Source organism: Marmota monax, unplaced genomic scaffold (genome assembly GCF_021218885.2).
Source record: "Marmota monax isolate L192 unplaced genomic scaffold, Marmota_monax_Labrador192_F-V1.1 WCK01_AAM20220418_F8-fsc00185, whole genome shotgun sequence".
In the NCBI taxonomy this organism is placed as follows: domain Eukaryota; kingdom Metazoa; phylum Chordata; class Mammalia; order Rodentia; family Sciuridae; genus Marmota; species Marmota monax.
The window spans coordinates 1,247,178-1,263,987 of record NW_026693278.1 but is presented as its reverse complement, the minus strand read 5'-3'; the positions used below and the strand labels follow the sequence as shown (position 1 = coordinate 1,263,987).

General features: G+C 44.5%; 1 protein-coding gene across 1 annotated transcript; it reads right to left on the bottom strand.

Moving 5' to 3' along the window:
- Positions 1 to 10,250: 10,250 nt before the first annotated feature.
- On the bottom strand, positions 10,251 to 16,604 carry Pebp1 (phosphatidylethanolamine binding protein 1). The gene is made up of 4 exons (XM_046456516.2): positions 16,352 to 16,604; positions 15,168 to 15,277; positions 14,395 to 14,495; positions 10,251 to 11,160 (listed from the first exon to the last, which is right to left on the bottom strand). Exons 1-4 carry the CDS (start codon positions 16,484 to 16,486, stop codon positions 10,943 to 10,945), a joined length of 564 nt encoding a protein of 187 aa, XP_046312472.1. The 5' UTR covers positions 16,487 to 16,604; the 3' UTR covers positions 10,251 to 10,942.
- Between the last annotated feature and the right edge of the window lie 206 nt (positions 16,605 to 16,810).

The following is a 16,810-nucleotide window of genomic DNA, read 5'->3' as shown; positions in this document are numbered from 1 at the left end:
AGACTTGGGACCCCAGCCCCTTCCCATCTTTCTGTCCCTGGTCATGCTGTGAACAGGCCTCCTCTGCCACAGTTTCCTCGTGTGGTGTACTGTGCCACCACAGGTCCAAAGCAACAGGGTCAGTTGACCATAGAATGAAACCATAAGCCAAAATAAATCTTTCCTCCTTTAAAGTTGATTATCACATGTGTTTTGTCACAGTGACAGAAAGCTAACGAACCACAATAATCATCCACCCAAAACAGGTGTGTACTGCACGCTGTGCTTACCATGGAATACCACCCAGCACTTCACACACCAGGAAGGAAGCTCTGATCAGGGCAGTGGCCGGGCGGGTCTGAATCGAGACCTGTCTGAACTCAAAACCCAAAAAGGGCATCCTGGACAGAAAAGCCCTGTCATCTACTTCATCCTTTCCTCTGTGGTAAAAAAGGTCTAGGCCACCTTTTGAAAAGGCCATGAGACTGTGAGATTGCAGGTGCTGCTATTATAAAAGCCTCCTGTGACCCAGGGCCTAGTTATCAGAAAGAAGGAGTGCTGGTCCCTGCTCCTAACACCAGGTACGCACCAGGTCTCCTTTTAGTGCCCGCGTGAGGAGGTGGCAGAGCCACGGATATGAAAGACAGCCGCTTCCTGCATTCTTCCAGCATGTGCTAAGCTCCCTGAATTAACAAGAATTATTTGTTATAGGTTTGTCACACCTATTGGTAAGGGACAGCCTTGGATTTCTCCCTCTGTGAATAGTCACCTTGCATGTTTCGCCAGGCTGCGTGCATGGCCCACGTCAAACAGGCAAAGATCTGTGCTCTCCCGCAGTTTCCACTAGGGCTGGGAGGAAACCAGTAATAATAATTATTATAACAAGGATTTTATATGGTAACAGGTGCTGTGGAGATGAGCAAAGGAAAAGAGGGTAAGAGATCACAAGGGCAGGAGTAACACATTCACTCCTTCTTGAAGGGAATATTTCTTGAGCACCTATTGCGTCCCTGGGGTGTAGCAGTAAGTAGGATGATTGAAGGTGCTACTATGCTTGGGCTCAAGGCTTCAATCTTCAGTGGACAGAAGGCAGATGGCAACAGACTTGGTGAGCAGTGACTTAGTCCATGACAGTGCAGGTACTGGGTGCTACAGACGTTTAAAGGAACTGCAGCAATCCCAGTCATGGGGCCATCAGAGGATCCCTCATTCACTGGGTAAACTAACTTACTTCTTTTTTTTTTTCTTTTTTTTTTTTAAAAGAGAAAGTGAGAGAGCGAGAGAATTTTTTTAATATTTATTTTTTAGTTCTCGGCGGACACAACATCTTTGTATGTGGTGCTGAGGATCAAACCCAGGCCGCACACATGCCAGGCAAGCGCGCTACCGCTTGAGCCACATCCCCAGCCCCTAACTTATTTCTTGAATTTATGACAATCAGTTACCCGCTTATTTATATATTGGAAAAGATTATTCCTGGGCCACTGGAAATGTGCATAGGTAAGAATGGCATGGACCCCTCTGATTTGTGTGTGTGTGTAGTTGTAGGTGGACAGAATGCCTTTATTTTGTTTATTTTTATGTGGTGCCTAGGATCAAACCTAGGGCCTCACACATGCTAGGAAAATGCTCTGCCACTGAGCCCCAGCCCCAGCACCCCCCACTCTGATTTTAATCTAGCCCTTATTTTGCCACAGAAATACTGCCCCCTCCCAATACTGTGAACCCAGGGCCTCCAGCACGCTAAGCAAGTGCTCTGCCACTGAGCTACACCCCCAGCCTGTTGGAGAAATATATTTAGGTTGTTCCTGGTTAGCAAGGCAGTGTAAGTCTCTCTCCTGAAGATTAAAACCAGGGCAAAATGCAAAAGCATCTACCTGAGGATGCTACAAAATAAAAGGTGTCTAGGAGCAGCCACCTAGACAGAAACGGAGATGAAACCAAACCATTGGCAGTGAAGAAAAATCAGGAGAATCATTTCCAGCATATTTGCCCTGCAAGAAATGCTGTTGCCAGGTGTGGTAATGCACACCCATAATGCCAGCAGCACCGGAGGCTGAGGCAGGAGACTCACTCAAACCTAGATTCTCTCTCCAGGGGGGAAAAAAGTTAAAGGAAATCCTTCATACTAGGGGAGTAAATTCAAAAGGAAACTTGGATCAGTAGGAAAAGCAACAGAAGTGGTAAATATCTGGATAAATATAAAAGACTTTCTCAAGTAGTCTAAATCTATAACACTGGAGAAAGCAAAAGTTAAAACATTAGTAAGGATTTTAATGTCTGCAGATAAAATCCATAAAACTATAACAAAATGTGGGGGTTAAAGATCTATATGGTTGCAAGGCATCTACATTTTGCTTGCAATGCTACAATTTCTGTTCTAAGGAGACTATGAAAAGTTAAAATGTAATCCCAGGAACCACCACCAAAAAGAAAACCCAAAAAATGATAGCCAAAAATCCAAGAGATAAAATATTTGAATAATCAAGAGAAAGCAAGACAGGGAGAAGAGAGGAATTTTTAAAACAGATAAATAAATCATATCATAAAATAGAAGACCAAAAAGCCCACCATATCAGTAATTACATTAAATGTTGATGGTCTCTGTTCAGTCCAGTAAGAAGGCAGAGATTGACAGTGGATAAAAGGATCACATGCTGACTATAAGAGACAGAATAAATACAAAGGCACAGAGAATTTGAAAATAAATGGATGGAAAAATGCCAAACAAATAGTCAAAGTCTGCAGGGGCTATGCTGATGGCAACTAAAACTGCCTTCAGAACAAAGAGTATTACCAGAGATTAAAAAAAAAAAAAAAAAGCCTCAGTCATAATGAGAAAAAAAATTCAAGAAGTCATAAATAATTTTAAATGTATATACACCTAACAACAATACCTGGAAATAAATGAGTCAAAAATTGACAGAATTAGGGCTGGAGTTGTGGCTCAGTGGTAGAGCACTTGCTTGGCACATGTGAGGCACTGGGTTCAATCCTCAGCACCTCAAAATAATAAATAAATAAAATAAAGGTATTGTGTCCATCTAAAACTAAAAAATATTTAAAAAAAAACTGACAGAATTAGGGGCTGGGATTGTGGCTAGGTGGCAGAGTGCTCGCCTTGCATGCGTCAGGCACTGGGTTCAATCCTCAGCACCACATAAAAATAAAATAAAGATATTGTGTCCACCTAAAACTAAAAAATAAAAATTAAAAAAAAAAATTTAATGACAGAATTAAATGGAAAACTAGGGGAAAAAATATCTTTTAACTCCCCTCTCTTAGCAATTGATACTAAACACAGAAAAATAAGAAAAAACAGATGTGAACACTATCAGTGACCTTGACTTAATTGACATTTATAGGACACTGTCTCCACAAACATCAGAATACACATTATTTTCAAATATTCATCATATGTTCACCAAGTTGAACCATATACAGGACCATAAAATGACAAATTTTTAAGAATCAAAAATCATACAAAAGGGCTGGGGTGGTGACTCAGTGGTAGAGCGCTTGCCTGGCATGTGTGAGGCACTGGGTTCGATTCTCAGCACCACATGTAAATAAATAAAATAAAGGTCCATTAATAACGAAAAAATATTTTTTAAAAAATCATACAAAGTTGGTGGCTAGGGGTGTAGCTAAATGGAAGAGTGCTTGCCTGGCATGCATGAGGACCTTGCTTTGATCCTCAGCACTGAAGGGGGAAAAAAATTCCCATCACAGTACAGATGTTTCTTAACTTAGAGGGAGATACATCCTGATAAAGCCATTCATTGTAAATAAAGTGGAAAAATTTCTAAGTATAACCATTGTAAGTCAGACCATCTCTATGCCATAAGAATATACACTACTTAGAAATAAAAGTAAAAATGGAGTTCTGGGATCTCTATACTGAAACAGATTTAATTTTTTCCCCCAGTGCTAGCAAAGGAACCCAAGACCTCACACAGGCTAGTCTAGCACTCGACCTCTGAACTACATCCCCAGGCAAGATTTAAAGTTTAAATTGAAGAAAATATGTAGTATATTTGTGGATCAAAAGACTGGAGATGTAGCTCAGTATTAAGTGCTTTCCTGCCTGTGTAAAGCCCTGGGTTCAATGCCCAGCACAATTAAAAAAAAAAACTATTGAGATGTCAATTCTCTCCAAACTGATCTATGGATTCAAAGCAATCTTAATCAAAATCCCAGCAAACTTTCTTGTAGAAATTGGCAAGTTGATCCTAAAATGTATATGGAAACACAAACAGAATAACAATAGCAATTTTTTAAAAGAACAAAGTTGGAGAACTTACGCTACTTGATTTTAAGAACCACCATAAAGTTATAAAATCAAGATACCTGGGTGTTTGTAAAACAGTAGATGTAAAACAATTGGATAGTACAAAGATTTCAGAAATAATGAATTTATTGGTGAACTGGCTTTTTACAATGATGCCAAGATAATTTACTGAAGAGAGAAAAATCTTTCCAACAAACAGTACTAGACCAACTGGATATGCAAGGTAGGAAAATCAAAGCCCATTTTTATCTCACTATACACACAAAAAATTCAATTCAAAATGATGATAGACTTCAAGAATGTAAAATAAAACTTCTCAAAGAAAACACAGGAGAAAATCTTCATGGCCTTCAACTAGGCAAATGTTTCTTAGAACAGAACAAGTATAAAATGTAAGAGCAAAAATAAGTTTGATTTTTATCAAAATTAAAATTGTTTACTCTTCAGGGGCTGGATTGTGGCTCAGAGGTAAAGTGCTTGCCTAGCACGTGTGAGGCCCTGGGTTCAATCCTCAGCATCACATAAAAAATAAATAAATAAATAAAGATATGTGTTCACCTCTAAGTAAAAAATAAATATTAAAAAAAATTGTTTACTCTTCAAAGCCACCATGAAGTCAAAAAAGACAAGCCATAGGCTGAGAATTTTCATAGTACATTTATCAGGCAAAGAATTAGTATTGAGAATATGTAAAAGACTCTTACAACTCAATAATATGAAGAGAATCCCCATAAGAAAATGAAAAAGGATGGGAATTCTTTATAAAATAAGATACACAGATGATCAAAATGCTCATGGAGGGCTGGGGTTGTAGCTCAATGGTAGAGCCTCTCACACATGAGGCCCTGGGTTCTATCCTCAGCACCCATAAAAATAAATAAATAAAAATAAATATATTGTATTCATCTACAACTAGAAAAAGAAAAAAAAATTTAAATGCTCATGGAAAGTAAGATGGCATCCACGACTGTAAGAGTGTGTTGGAAAACACAAGTTTTGTTGAGAATGTGGAACAACTAAAAATCTCATAAAGTAAGATGGTACACCCACTTTTGAAGATAGTTTGGCAGTATTTTATAAAGTTAACCATATCTCTTGCAAGTCCATTCCTAGATTATTGGCAAAAAAGAAATGGAAACCTGTGTTCACAGAGAAACCTATACATATGTCCATAACAGCTTCATAGCAAAAGTAATTAGATATACCTTGTGCCACCACCAGGTAAATGGGTAAATTGGGTCAGATCCATGTAATGACTGTTGTTTGACAATGAAAAGGAAACAAAGCTATATGCAGCAACATGGATGAATCTCAAAAAATGAGCCTAGATGGGCTGTGGAAGTAGGTCAGTTGGCAGAGTACTTACCTTGCATGCATACGGCCCTAGGTTCAAGTCCCAGCTCCAAAAAAAAAAAAAAAAAAAAACTAGCCTAGATTACAGTAATCTCCCCTTATCTGTGGTTTTGTTTTCCATAGTGTTACCCTTGGTCAACTGGGGTCCAAATATATCAAATGGGAAAATTCCAGAAATAAACAATTCCTAAGTGTTAAACTGGGTGCCATTCTGAGTAGCATGATGAAATCTTGTGCCATCCTGCTCCATCCCACTAGGATGTCAATCATCCCTCTGTCCAGGGTTATCCACGCTGTATATGCTACCTGTCTGTTAGTCATTTAGCAGCCATCTCAGTTATCAGATTGACTGTCAAGGAACCACAGTGCTTGTGTTCAAGTACCCTTATTTTACCTAATAATGGCCCCAACACCTAAGAATAGTGATGCTGGAAACTCAAATATTCCCAAAAGAAACCAGAACATTCTTCCTTTCAGTGAAGTTCTCAACTTAGTAAGGAAAAACAACAACAACAACAACTGTTGCTGAAGTGCTAAGATCTACTGTAGAAATGAATTTTCTATCCATGAAATTATGAAGAAGGAAAAATAAATGTGTGCTAGTTTTGCTTGTATACCTTAGACTGCAAAAGTCACAGCATAAGTATTACAGTGCATGATAAATACTTAGTTAAGACAGAAAAGGCATTAAATTTGTGGGTGGACAATATATAGCAGAAAAAGCATTTTGACAGGCTGCACAAATGGCACCATAAAGACTTCAAAGGGATTCCGAGTACTTCAGCAAGGGATCCCTAACACAAATGACACTGTCATTTACTGTAAGGGGTGGTTGCACAAACTCCGACACAGGTTTGAACTGACTTCCATAAAAGTCACTGGAAAGATGGGTGCAGGTGCTCACCTGTAATCCCCACAACTTGGGAGGCTGAGGCAGGAAGATCACGTTTGGGGTAAGCCTGCACAATTTATGAGACCCTGCCTCAAGATAAAAGTAGTTTTTAAAGTGTTGAAGGCATGGTGCAGTTGTAGAGCCCTTGTCCAGTACCACCAAAAAAAAAAAAAAAAGCAAATTAGTGAAGTCTGCTGGTGAAGCTCCTGCTGCCACATTTCAGGCAGAATTGAAAAAAGAGAAAAATGCCATCGAAATCAAGTCACCAAATGTGATGCAGCTGGGCTCTTCTGAAGATGCCCCATAGAACCTGCATTCATTAAAGCGCCAAGGAGAGAGAGGCTGGGTGGGGCGGGGTGGAGCCCGTGCGCATGCGCAGGGCCCTGGTCGGAATCCCCAGACCCTGGGGGTGCAAGGGCGTAAACCATAGTTTTCAATGGCAATGTTCTTTCAAAAGACTTGGGAGGAGAAAATAAACGTCAACTGTTAATGATCCCTAGCCATCAATGACCTCTTGGCTCTGTGATCAGAATTACCGACAGAAATAATCTCCTTCTGATATATGTCAAAAGGCCAATAGTCCCTAAGGCAGCGTCACGAGGCCAGCGTCACTCACAGCTCTTCTTCACACAGAGGCATCTTTCGCCTCAGACCATCACAGGAAGAAGGGTGAGTACAGGCCAGTAAGTTATTTTGAAAGATCCACATAACTTGTATTATAGTGTACTGTGATCTTTACCATAGGTCACCATTAGTGGCTGCTGATCTCTAGCTGTGCCTCTAGCTGTGCCTAATTCATAAATAGGTCGTCATCATAGGTGTGTGTATGTACAGCAGAATAAAAGTACTTGTGGGGTTTGGCACTACCCATGGTTTAAAGCCTCGGCTGGGTTTCTTGGAACATATCCCTGACAGATAAGGGGACTACGGTTGCTACTACATGACTTCGTTTACATATGTCTCATATATATACACACACACATACACATATGAAAATGGAAAACATAGTGACAGAAAGCAAAACAGTAGGTGATCAGGGGTAGGTGTAGAAGGAGGGAGGAAATGTGAAGACACTAGGAAACTAACTTCGGGGGTGATGGGAAATCCTTCACTTATGTGTGATAGTGTGCCAACATTATACTTCTATAAAAGTTGAAAAATGTCTACTCTACTTATTGACAGGCTAAGAAGTGAGCTTATCAAAGTAGAACCCCAGATATGGTCCTATTGGTACTCATGAAATGTGGTCTTAAGATTACTGGAAATTTTCTTACCCATTTGAATTTCTTCAAGAAAAAGGTATGTTTGGGCTGGGGTTGTGGCTCAGGGGTGGAGTGCTCGTCAGCATGTGTGAGGCACTGGGTTCAATCCTCAGCACACATAAAAAAATAAACAAAATAAAGGTTAAAAAAAAAAAAAAAAGAAAGAGGTGGGTTTGGGGAAGAGGGATCAGGAGTAGGAACAAGAAAAATAAGAAGTAATTTGAGCCAGACACAGGGGCACACACCTGTCACTGCCCCAATTCATGAGGCTGAAGAAGGATCACAAGTTCAAGGCCAGCCTGTGCAATTTAGAAAGACCGGCTCAAAAGAAGTGGGGGTGGTTGGGGCGGTAGCTCAGTGGTTGAGCACTTGCCTAGCATGCATTAGACACTGGGTTCGATCTTCAGCACCACATAAGTAAAAATAAATAAAGGTATTGTATCCACTTACAACTAAAAAAAAATTTTTTTTAAATTTTTTTTTAGATGTTGATGGACCTTTATTTCATTCATTTATTTATATGTGGTGCTAAGAATCGAACCCAGGGCCTCACTCATGTTAGGCAAGTGCTCTACCGCTGAGCCACAACTCCAGCCCTAAAAAAAAAAAAAAAAAATCTTAAAAAAAAGTCTGGGGATGTGGCTCAATGGCTAAGCGCCCCTGGATTCAATCCTCAGTACCAAAAAAAAAAAAAAAAAAGTGTGGGGAGGAGGTGGCTGGGGAGGCAGCTCACGTGGACAACATGAACAGAAAAAGCATTCTGATTGGCTGCAGAATGTGGCACCAGAAAGCATTGAACCTATACAAAGGCTTCAGCCAGAGATCCCTGAGACAAGTGACACCATCACTTAACTGCAAATAAGGGATGGTTCCAGAGACTGCAGACGGCTAAAGCATCCCTGGGTTCAATCCTCAGTACCACAAAACAATAAAAAAATAGAGAGGAAAAGGGGAAAAGATGGGAAGCCCCAAATGGAGGGACCACCAGACCAAGAACCCAGGAATGAGAGCGGCTTTTTCATGTTCATAGCCATCAGAACCAGGGAGCTGATGATGGGCTTTAGGGGGCTCTCATGTGTGGTGTGAATCCACGAGAGGAAAGAAGGAACTTTTAAAGTATAATGTGTGTTATAGAGAAGTCCCTTCCTGTAATCCCAGCTACTCAAGGAGGCTGACAGACAGAGGTCTGCAACTTTAAGACCAGCCTCAGCAACTTGGTGATACCCTATGTCAAAAACTAAAAGGGCACAGTGGCACACACCTGTAATCCCTGCAGTTTGGGAACCTGAGACAGGAGGATCATAAGTTCAAAGCCAATCTCGGCAACAGTGAGGCACTAAGCAACTCAGTGAGACCCTGTCTCGTACCTGCTCAGCATGTGTGAGGCCCTAGGTTCAATCCCCAATGCCACCCCCCCCCCAACAAAAAAAAAATCACCTTTACAGTCAATTCAGTGATCCACGAGGTTTCAGTTTATGTGAGGCGTGTCAAGGGCTGGGGTCGTTGAGCAGGACCTTCTCAACGACCCTTGTGAAGGAAAGGGTCTAGTGTAATAGAGAGAAATATTAAATCGAAAATTAGACACAGAGGCATATTTAGCCTCCTTAGAAAAGCCCAGTTAGTATTACTGTCAGAGGGAAAGAGGACCAACAGCTGCACTGTAAAGTCCAGCCCCGAGCAGCCAGCACATGCAAGGGAGTTTAACGGGAACAGAAATTACGAGAGGTGGAGACAAATGGGGTCAGGCCAAACGACGCTTATAGGTCACCCACAGGATCTGGACTCCATCCTCAGAGCACCTGCAGATTGCCAAAGGGTTTTCAGTAGGCAGAGGCCGATGGACTTGGCACCCATCTAAGGACAGATTCAGGCCACGTGCTGCTGGTCCATACTGGAGAAAACCAACCCTGCTGCCGAGACCTGGATTCCTGTGTGCATGTTTTATTCAGGGCTCCGAGTGGTGGCCATGGTGTTGCACATTACGTTCTGCCATGAGGTCAGAATGAGCCGTCCCAAGGTCCCTTAGAAATGCTGGGCTCTGGCAGGGCTGATAAGGGCGCCCTGTAATAGACGCCCGTCTTTATTAAACCTCGTGGTCACACTCTGGGTAAACACATACCAGAAACAGCCCTGTGGAAATGGGGGACAAGCCTTTTGCACTCTGTCCCTCTGGCAGGCAGGTAGTTAGTTCACCACTTACACATATTAATTCCATCCATCACACCTTCTTCTCAACAAAGGATTGTTTTGTTATTCAACAACCCTGTGAGGGGAGGGGAGGCCGACTGAGGACCGGAGGTCGCTCGCACTGTGGATCACCGGCACCTGTAGAGGCCATTCTGGAGCAAGGAGACCCTCTCTGTGGCCCACAGACTAAATCCCGAGAGCTACTGGCACTCAGGGCCCGCAGAGGCTGTCTCTTGACATCCCCCATTTAGAAAACGCATGCCCAATAAGGCAAAATACCTGGAGGTCTGAATCATCCCGTGCTTTTATTTTTATTCAACAATAAGCGAACAGCAGAATTAACACAACATTAAGCAACTCCAGATCGCTCTTAACCAGTGACATGTGATCGGCTCAGATTTCAGGACCCCCAACAGCTGGGGCCCAGCACTGCCACCCAGCACCGCTGCCACCCTCCCCCTCTTGCTTTATCCAGCTTTGTTCTTTGAAGGAGCCAGAGCAGGGCGCTCACACCTCCTGCGGTACCTGAGTCCGTGCTGGGGTGCAGCTGAGACGCCAGCCTCTGTCTTGGCCAGAGACTGCACTGTAAAGACACATCTCAGAGGTGTCATCGTTCACAATCTGGACTCAGAATCACAAAGGTAAAGGCAGCAAATCATCTGCTTTTTTAAGCTTTCCTTAAAGATTAACTGACACTTGGTTCCTGTAGTATTTTTACCTAGGTTGTTATTCTTTGACTAACAATGCATTGACCCCCTCGCAGTACCAAAATATCCCCCAACAAGAAGTTCAAATTAGATCAAAGCATAAACTGGGATGTGACTATCTAAAATCATAAAGAACAGGCAACAGGAGAAGTCTCCCTGACCACCTAAAGCGCAGCCCTGCCCTGTGCCCAGGGAGTGGGAGGAGCCCTCCATGTGTCACTTCACTAGAGAACACCGCCCAGGCCAGGGCCACTGCCTCGCGGAGCTTCCCCTACTTCCCAGACAGCTGCTCGTACAGTTTGGGCACATAGTCGTCCCACTCAGCCTGGTAGCACGTGCCGGCCACTGGGGACCCCAGCTTGTACTTCTTGCGGAAGGCCGACACCTTGAACTTGCCACGGTTGTCTCCAGAGCGATTGCTGAGAATGGGCTCGTCACACTTCAGCGGCTTGTCCTGCTCGTACACCAGCCAGACATAGCGGTGGAGGCCTAGAGGGAGAGGCAGAGGGAAGGTGGACACCTGGGGTGGACCTCACCCATTTCCACACGACATTTCAACTCAAAGGGACCGCACCACCCTATTCACCAGGACACTGAGCCCAGAGAGGCAGGACGGGTCAAGCCCCTCACCCAGGGAACAAACCCTTCATTCGAGCCACTGGGGACCTGCAGGCTCCAGCCTTGGCCCATCCCTTGAGCCTTGCCTCCAACCCCCCTGCTGCTCAATCCAGCCCACGCCACACTTCGGCCACCTCAAGTCCCTCCCAACACCCCATCAGGACGCCCATCCTTCTTCCACCACAGTAACATCGGAACCTAAAATCTAAGTAAAACACTAACTTTGTAACCTAATTTCCCTGTTAGAAATAATAGCTCTATTAAGTGGTGGTATTCGTTCTGTTGCTTCTCATCTCCCTAAATTACCCTAAAATGCCTGGCACATAGAAATGCTAAAAAGAGGAAAAAAGAGAGAGAGAAATAGATGAAGGAAACAGCCAGTCAGGGGCTGGGGCTAGGGCCGTCACACCACACTCAGGCCTCCAAGGTACCAGAGAACATTATGGTTCTACCTCCAGACTTATCTATTGGAAGATGAGAGATCTGCTTTGAAATGACCCAAACCCACTTTTACCAACTAAACAGCAAAAAATGTTTTAGAATCAGCAAGCCAGGTGTGGCGGCACACACCTGAAATCCCTGCTGCGTGTGAGGCACAGGCAGGAGGAGATTGAAAGTTGAAGGGCGGCCTTGGCAACTTAGCAAGATTCTGTATCAAAATAAAATAAAAAGGGCTGGAAATGTAATCCAGCAGTACAGACCCCAAGGTTCAATTCCCATTTTGAAGGAGGGGAAGCACCTTATTAACTGTAAATTAAGTAACTCCACTTAAGTACTAGACAGAAATGAGTACCATGAACTTGTTAAAAAGTTATTTAACAGGGTTGTGGCTCAGTGGTAGAGCGCTTGCCTAGCATGTGTGAGGCACTGGGTTCAATCCCCAGCACCACATAAAAATAAAAACAAATAAAATAAAGGTATTGTGTCCACCTACAACTAAAAAAAAATATTTTTAAAAGTTATTTAAGTATGCACACATCCATGTACCATTCACAACAGCTGAGAGCTGGAAGCAATCCAAATTTTTAGCGATGGAGAAATGGATAAACAGAATGTACTATATCCATACAGTGAAATATTATTCAGCAATAAAATGAAGATTTTGACGCATTACAACATGGATGAACCCTGAAGAGATCATGCTAAGTGAAATAAGCCAGTCATAAAAAAAGAAATAATATATGATTCCACATGAGGTATCTAAAGAATCAAAAGCATGCACAGAAAGTGGAATAGTGACTCCCAGGGACAGCGGGAGAGGGAACTGCGGAGCTCTCGCTCAGTGAGCAGGGTTTCCTTTCCATTTGGGGAGATGGAAATTTCCAGGTAGGTTTCCCAACAATGTGAACAGTTAGCACTACTGAAGTATCCAAGTAGTAAGTTTTATGTTATGTTTTTAGTATAGTTTAAAACATAAAACATTTAAAAAGCAAATTACAAAAAAGCATGGTCAATAAGGAGATAGGCTCAACATCAGCCGCCAGATCAGGGACCAGGTCACCGCAAATGCTACCACTTCACATATACCAACCACAGCACCTAATCTCAGTATGGGGCTAGGGGATCTTACATCATGTATTCTGGTTAGAATGTAAAACTGTCAGCTGTTCTGGAGAACTCTTGGGGCAGCTCCAAGAGGAACTGTCCACAGGAATGTACAGAGCCACTTATTCATAAAATCCAAATGCTGGAGAAACCTGAACGCCCAGCAGGAGTACGGCTCCTAGTCTTGGAACTAGGAGATGCTACTTAGAAACCAAATGGAATGAACTACTCCTACAAGCAACAGCCTAGAAGAACCTTAGACATGATCTTGAATGAAAGAGACCTGTCGCCAATAAATGCACCCTGAGACTCCATCTCTATGAGGTAGCAAGATACTCTGTGGAGAAAAGGGGTCAGAAAATTGGTTGGCTCTCAGGGAATGTAAGTAAAAGAGGAACCTTCTAGGGTGATGGAAATGACCTATATCTTTCCGAAGTGTTTCTATGTGTATGCATCAGTCAAATCTGTTGCCTGAAACCTTACAATCTATGTGTTTATTATATGGTAGTTAAAACTTACTAAAAGAATCTGAAAAGAGAGTGACTGAAGCCTTTTTTTTTTTTTAATGAGAACACAGCTCCTGCTCAAGAGAATTGCTTTATTCTCATGTGTATTCTCCCCGTAATTAAACTGGTTAATTTAATAACTGCCCTAGAGAACTTAATAGAGCTCTAGGAAATCTGTCCCTTTACCCTCTCTATTAGGAATGCATGAGGGGGTTAAAGCCATCTGGAAGCTTTTAGGTCTAAAAGTAAAACATGAGCCCATGACCAGCAGTCCTCACTCACCAGGTACTTCCTTATAACACTTTGTACTAACTCAAAGCAGAACAATGTGTGCAAAAGCTGGTATTCTGCCATGCTTCACCCACCACTACAAATGGGGACATCTTGTAATGAACCAAGGCAACAGCAACCCCCTGTGGGTTACGGAGCTCTTATCTAGCTGGAGAGCTTTGATGCAGGAGTCTCTCACCACACATGCTTACACACAGAACAGGACACTGCACAATGCATGCGTAGATCTCCAGTGTAGTTCTGCTGTGGTCTTCTACATCTTTCCAAGATACCAAACCAGATTTTTGGAAGGACCTCCAGTGATAGATAAGGCAAATTTTTTCTAATTAATTTGAAAACTAGGATCACTTGAGACTTTTTACAGGAATTAGAAATTGAAACATCACATGGGAAAAACTGCACACAGAAAAAAAACGTGGCTTATCTGTGTTCTACCCGTGTGTAGCCACCCAGAAAGCATCTAAAACATTACTCCCTGATCCCTGGCTTCCCTGCTTATTAAAGGCCCAGAGCCCAAAAAGCAGACCTCTACACTGAGAACCCATCTGAACAGAATCCAAAGTTCTAGCCCCTCACTCCTGCAGGTCTGAGCAAACTCTGGAAGGCAGAGAAGCAAGCAGCCTTCTGTTTCCAGAAGGGTAAGGACTCTCGTAAATAAAAAGAACACAGCCTGAAAAACCAGACTCAAAGTGGCAGCACTTTGGCCAACCCTGCTGTGCACCTAGCCTCCCTTCTTGCCTCCCCAAAAGCAGCCTTTACTGACCTGTGCCACTAGGAGGCCCGGAGCCCACATAATCGGAGAGGACGGTACCACTGCTGATGTCGTTGCCCTTCATGTTGACCACCAGAAAATGGTGCCATTCCCTGCGCGGAAGAACACAGGACCGTCAGCACCACAGGGGTTGGCAGTCACTGCACACTGGCAGCTGAACATCTAGCACATACCAAACGCCAGGAGACAGAGATGAACACTGCAGGCCCCGCCAGTGCAAAGCTTGTTCTAGATCTGCAGAGAGAGGACCCAATCCCTTCTCTGCCCTAAGATTCTCTAGGGCAGGGATCAAAAAGCTTTTTCTGTAAAAGACTAGAGAGTCAATGCTTGCAGCTTTGCAGGCCATACTGTCTGTGTAGCAACAACTCAACACTGCCACTGTGGCTGGAAATTAGCCACAGAGGACAGATATATAAGGTATCATGGCTGTGTTCCAGTAAAAACTCTTATTTATGGACACTGACCTTTGCATTTCATATAATTTTATATCTTACAAGGTATTATCATTCTTTTTTTCTTATCCATCTAAAAACGCAAAAGCCAATCTAAATTCATGGTGCCGTACAAAAACAGGCTGCAGGTAGGTGGATTTTGCTATTGGTTTTAATTTAAGACTGGAGAGCAAAGGGGCAGGAAATGCATACTCCGCTTAAACACCACACTAACATCCTACCCTAGGTCTACTTCTTCACATGCGACAAGAGACTTATACTAGGTAGGTCAGGTCTCCACAACCCACCCTCCCCCCTCTTTCCCCAACCTGCCTGTATTTGGGAGACTGCCTGCTGGGAGCATCTGGGTCTGTCAGGACCAAGGTGTAGAGTTTCTCTGGATCAAGACCATCCCATGTAATGTTGGTGGGTCTGTTCTTAACCTGTAGGGAGGAATAGTTTGGAGTTCAAAAGTCAGAAAAACTGAAGAAAACAACTCACTTTCTTTGACCTCAGGCTCCTCAAAGGTAAAACCAAAGTAGGAGTCAGAAACAAAAATGTTTATATTATAATTTTATTTTCAACACCACCATGGAGCTAGTATATCCTAAGTGGTGGGGTCTAGATTAAACAGGATACCGTCTTCTTCTCATAACTAAAACTTTACACTGTCTGGAATGACAATGTCTCTGGATTGGTGACCAGGCAGTCACTGGAGCCTGCCAAAGTGAAGTCGGCATCAACTCAACATTTAAAAGCGCAGAGAAATGTGGCTGAGAGGTGGACAGGAAGTCGGGGGGGGGGGGGGGGGGGGGAGGCTGGCACTGCTGCCTAGCTGCGCAGTTTCTGTGATTATCCAAAACAGTGAATGGTCTGGGCAACTTATTCGCTTCTTGCCAGAGACTTAATGACCAGCAACGAGCAATGGTGTCGAGAATACCAGTTTCTCCACTTTTTGCAGCAGCCTTAGTCCTGGAGTCAAGAGTCCAAAAGCAAAACCGTAATACGAGGCGGCTGCTCTCAAGCCTCCGGGCTGCAGAGCGCACCCCTTCGGGGGAGATGCACGCTCTAGACGGCTAAAACAAAGGAGAAACCGCCGGGCGGCACTCGTCACCAGTTACATAATGCGTCACAAAACTCCCGGGTGCGGCCTCGGCTCTCCAAACTGCGGCCTTAAGCACGGAGACTCGGGGGAGGCTCTGGGGGCGTCCAGGCGGTCAGGGCCCACCCCGTCCTGACTGCGACCCCGTCCCCGACCCTGCCCGGGGAAGGCATTGCTTGTCCTAGGCCCCTCCTGGGCCTTGATGTCCCGGGAAACGAGCTGGATTTCTCCAGCAGGTCGATCTCCACCCACCACTGGCCGGGTCCTCGGGGTGGCCCCCAGGCCTGTGGCGTGGGCACAGCGACCCCGATCCCGGGGACGCTGCGCACGCAGGCTGGAGCGGCCTCCGCGCCCGCGTCTCACCGGCTCCCACCCGATCCCGGCATAGGCCCCGGCCGCGCACGCCCACAGGCACCTGGGTCGGCGTCAGCACTTTGCCCAGCTCGTCCACCTCCGCCCCTGCGTACACGACCCGCAGTGGGTGCTGAGGCTGCTCCTCCACCTCCTGCAGGCTCAGTGGCCCGTTCCACTTGCTGAGGTCTGCCGGCATGGCGAGGAAGGGCAGGCGGTTCGGCCGGGAGGGCGGCTGGAGGCCACGGGCGGACACACGGCGCCGAGTCCGAGCGAACTGGACCGAGGCGGCGGCGTGGGCCCAACGATCACGGGAGCGCACGCACGCGGGTGCAGCCCCGCCCCGCCCCTCCAATCATCGGTGAGGCCCCGTCCACTCTGCCCTCCGATTGGTCGAACCCTGAAGCGCGGGGCGACTCACGCTCCCGGGTCAAAGCAACCTGCTACCAGCAGCAGCCGGGTTTTGCAGTACTGTAGCTAGGTCTGCAAGGCCATTGTTTCAGGAAATGCACATGAGCTCGTC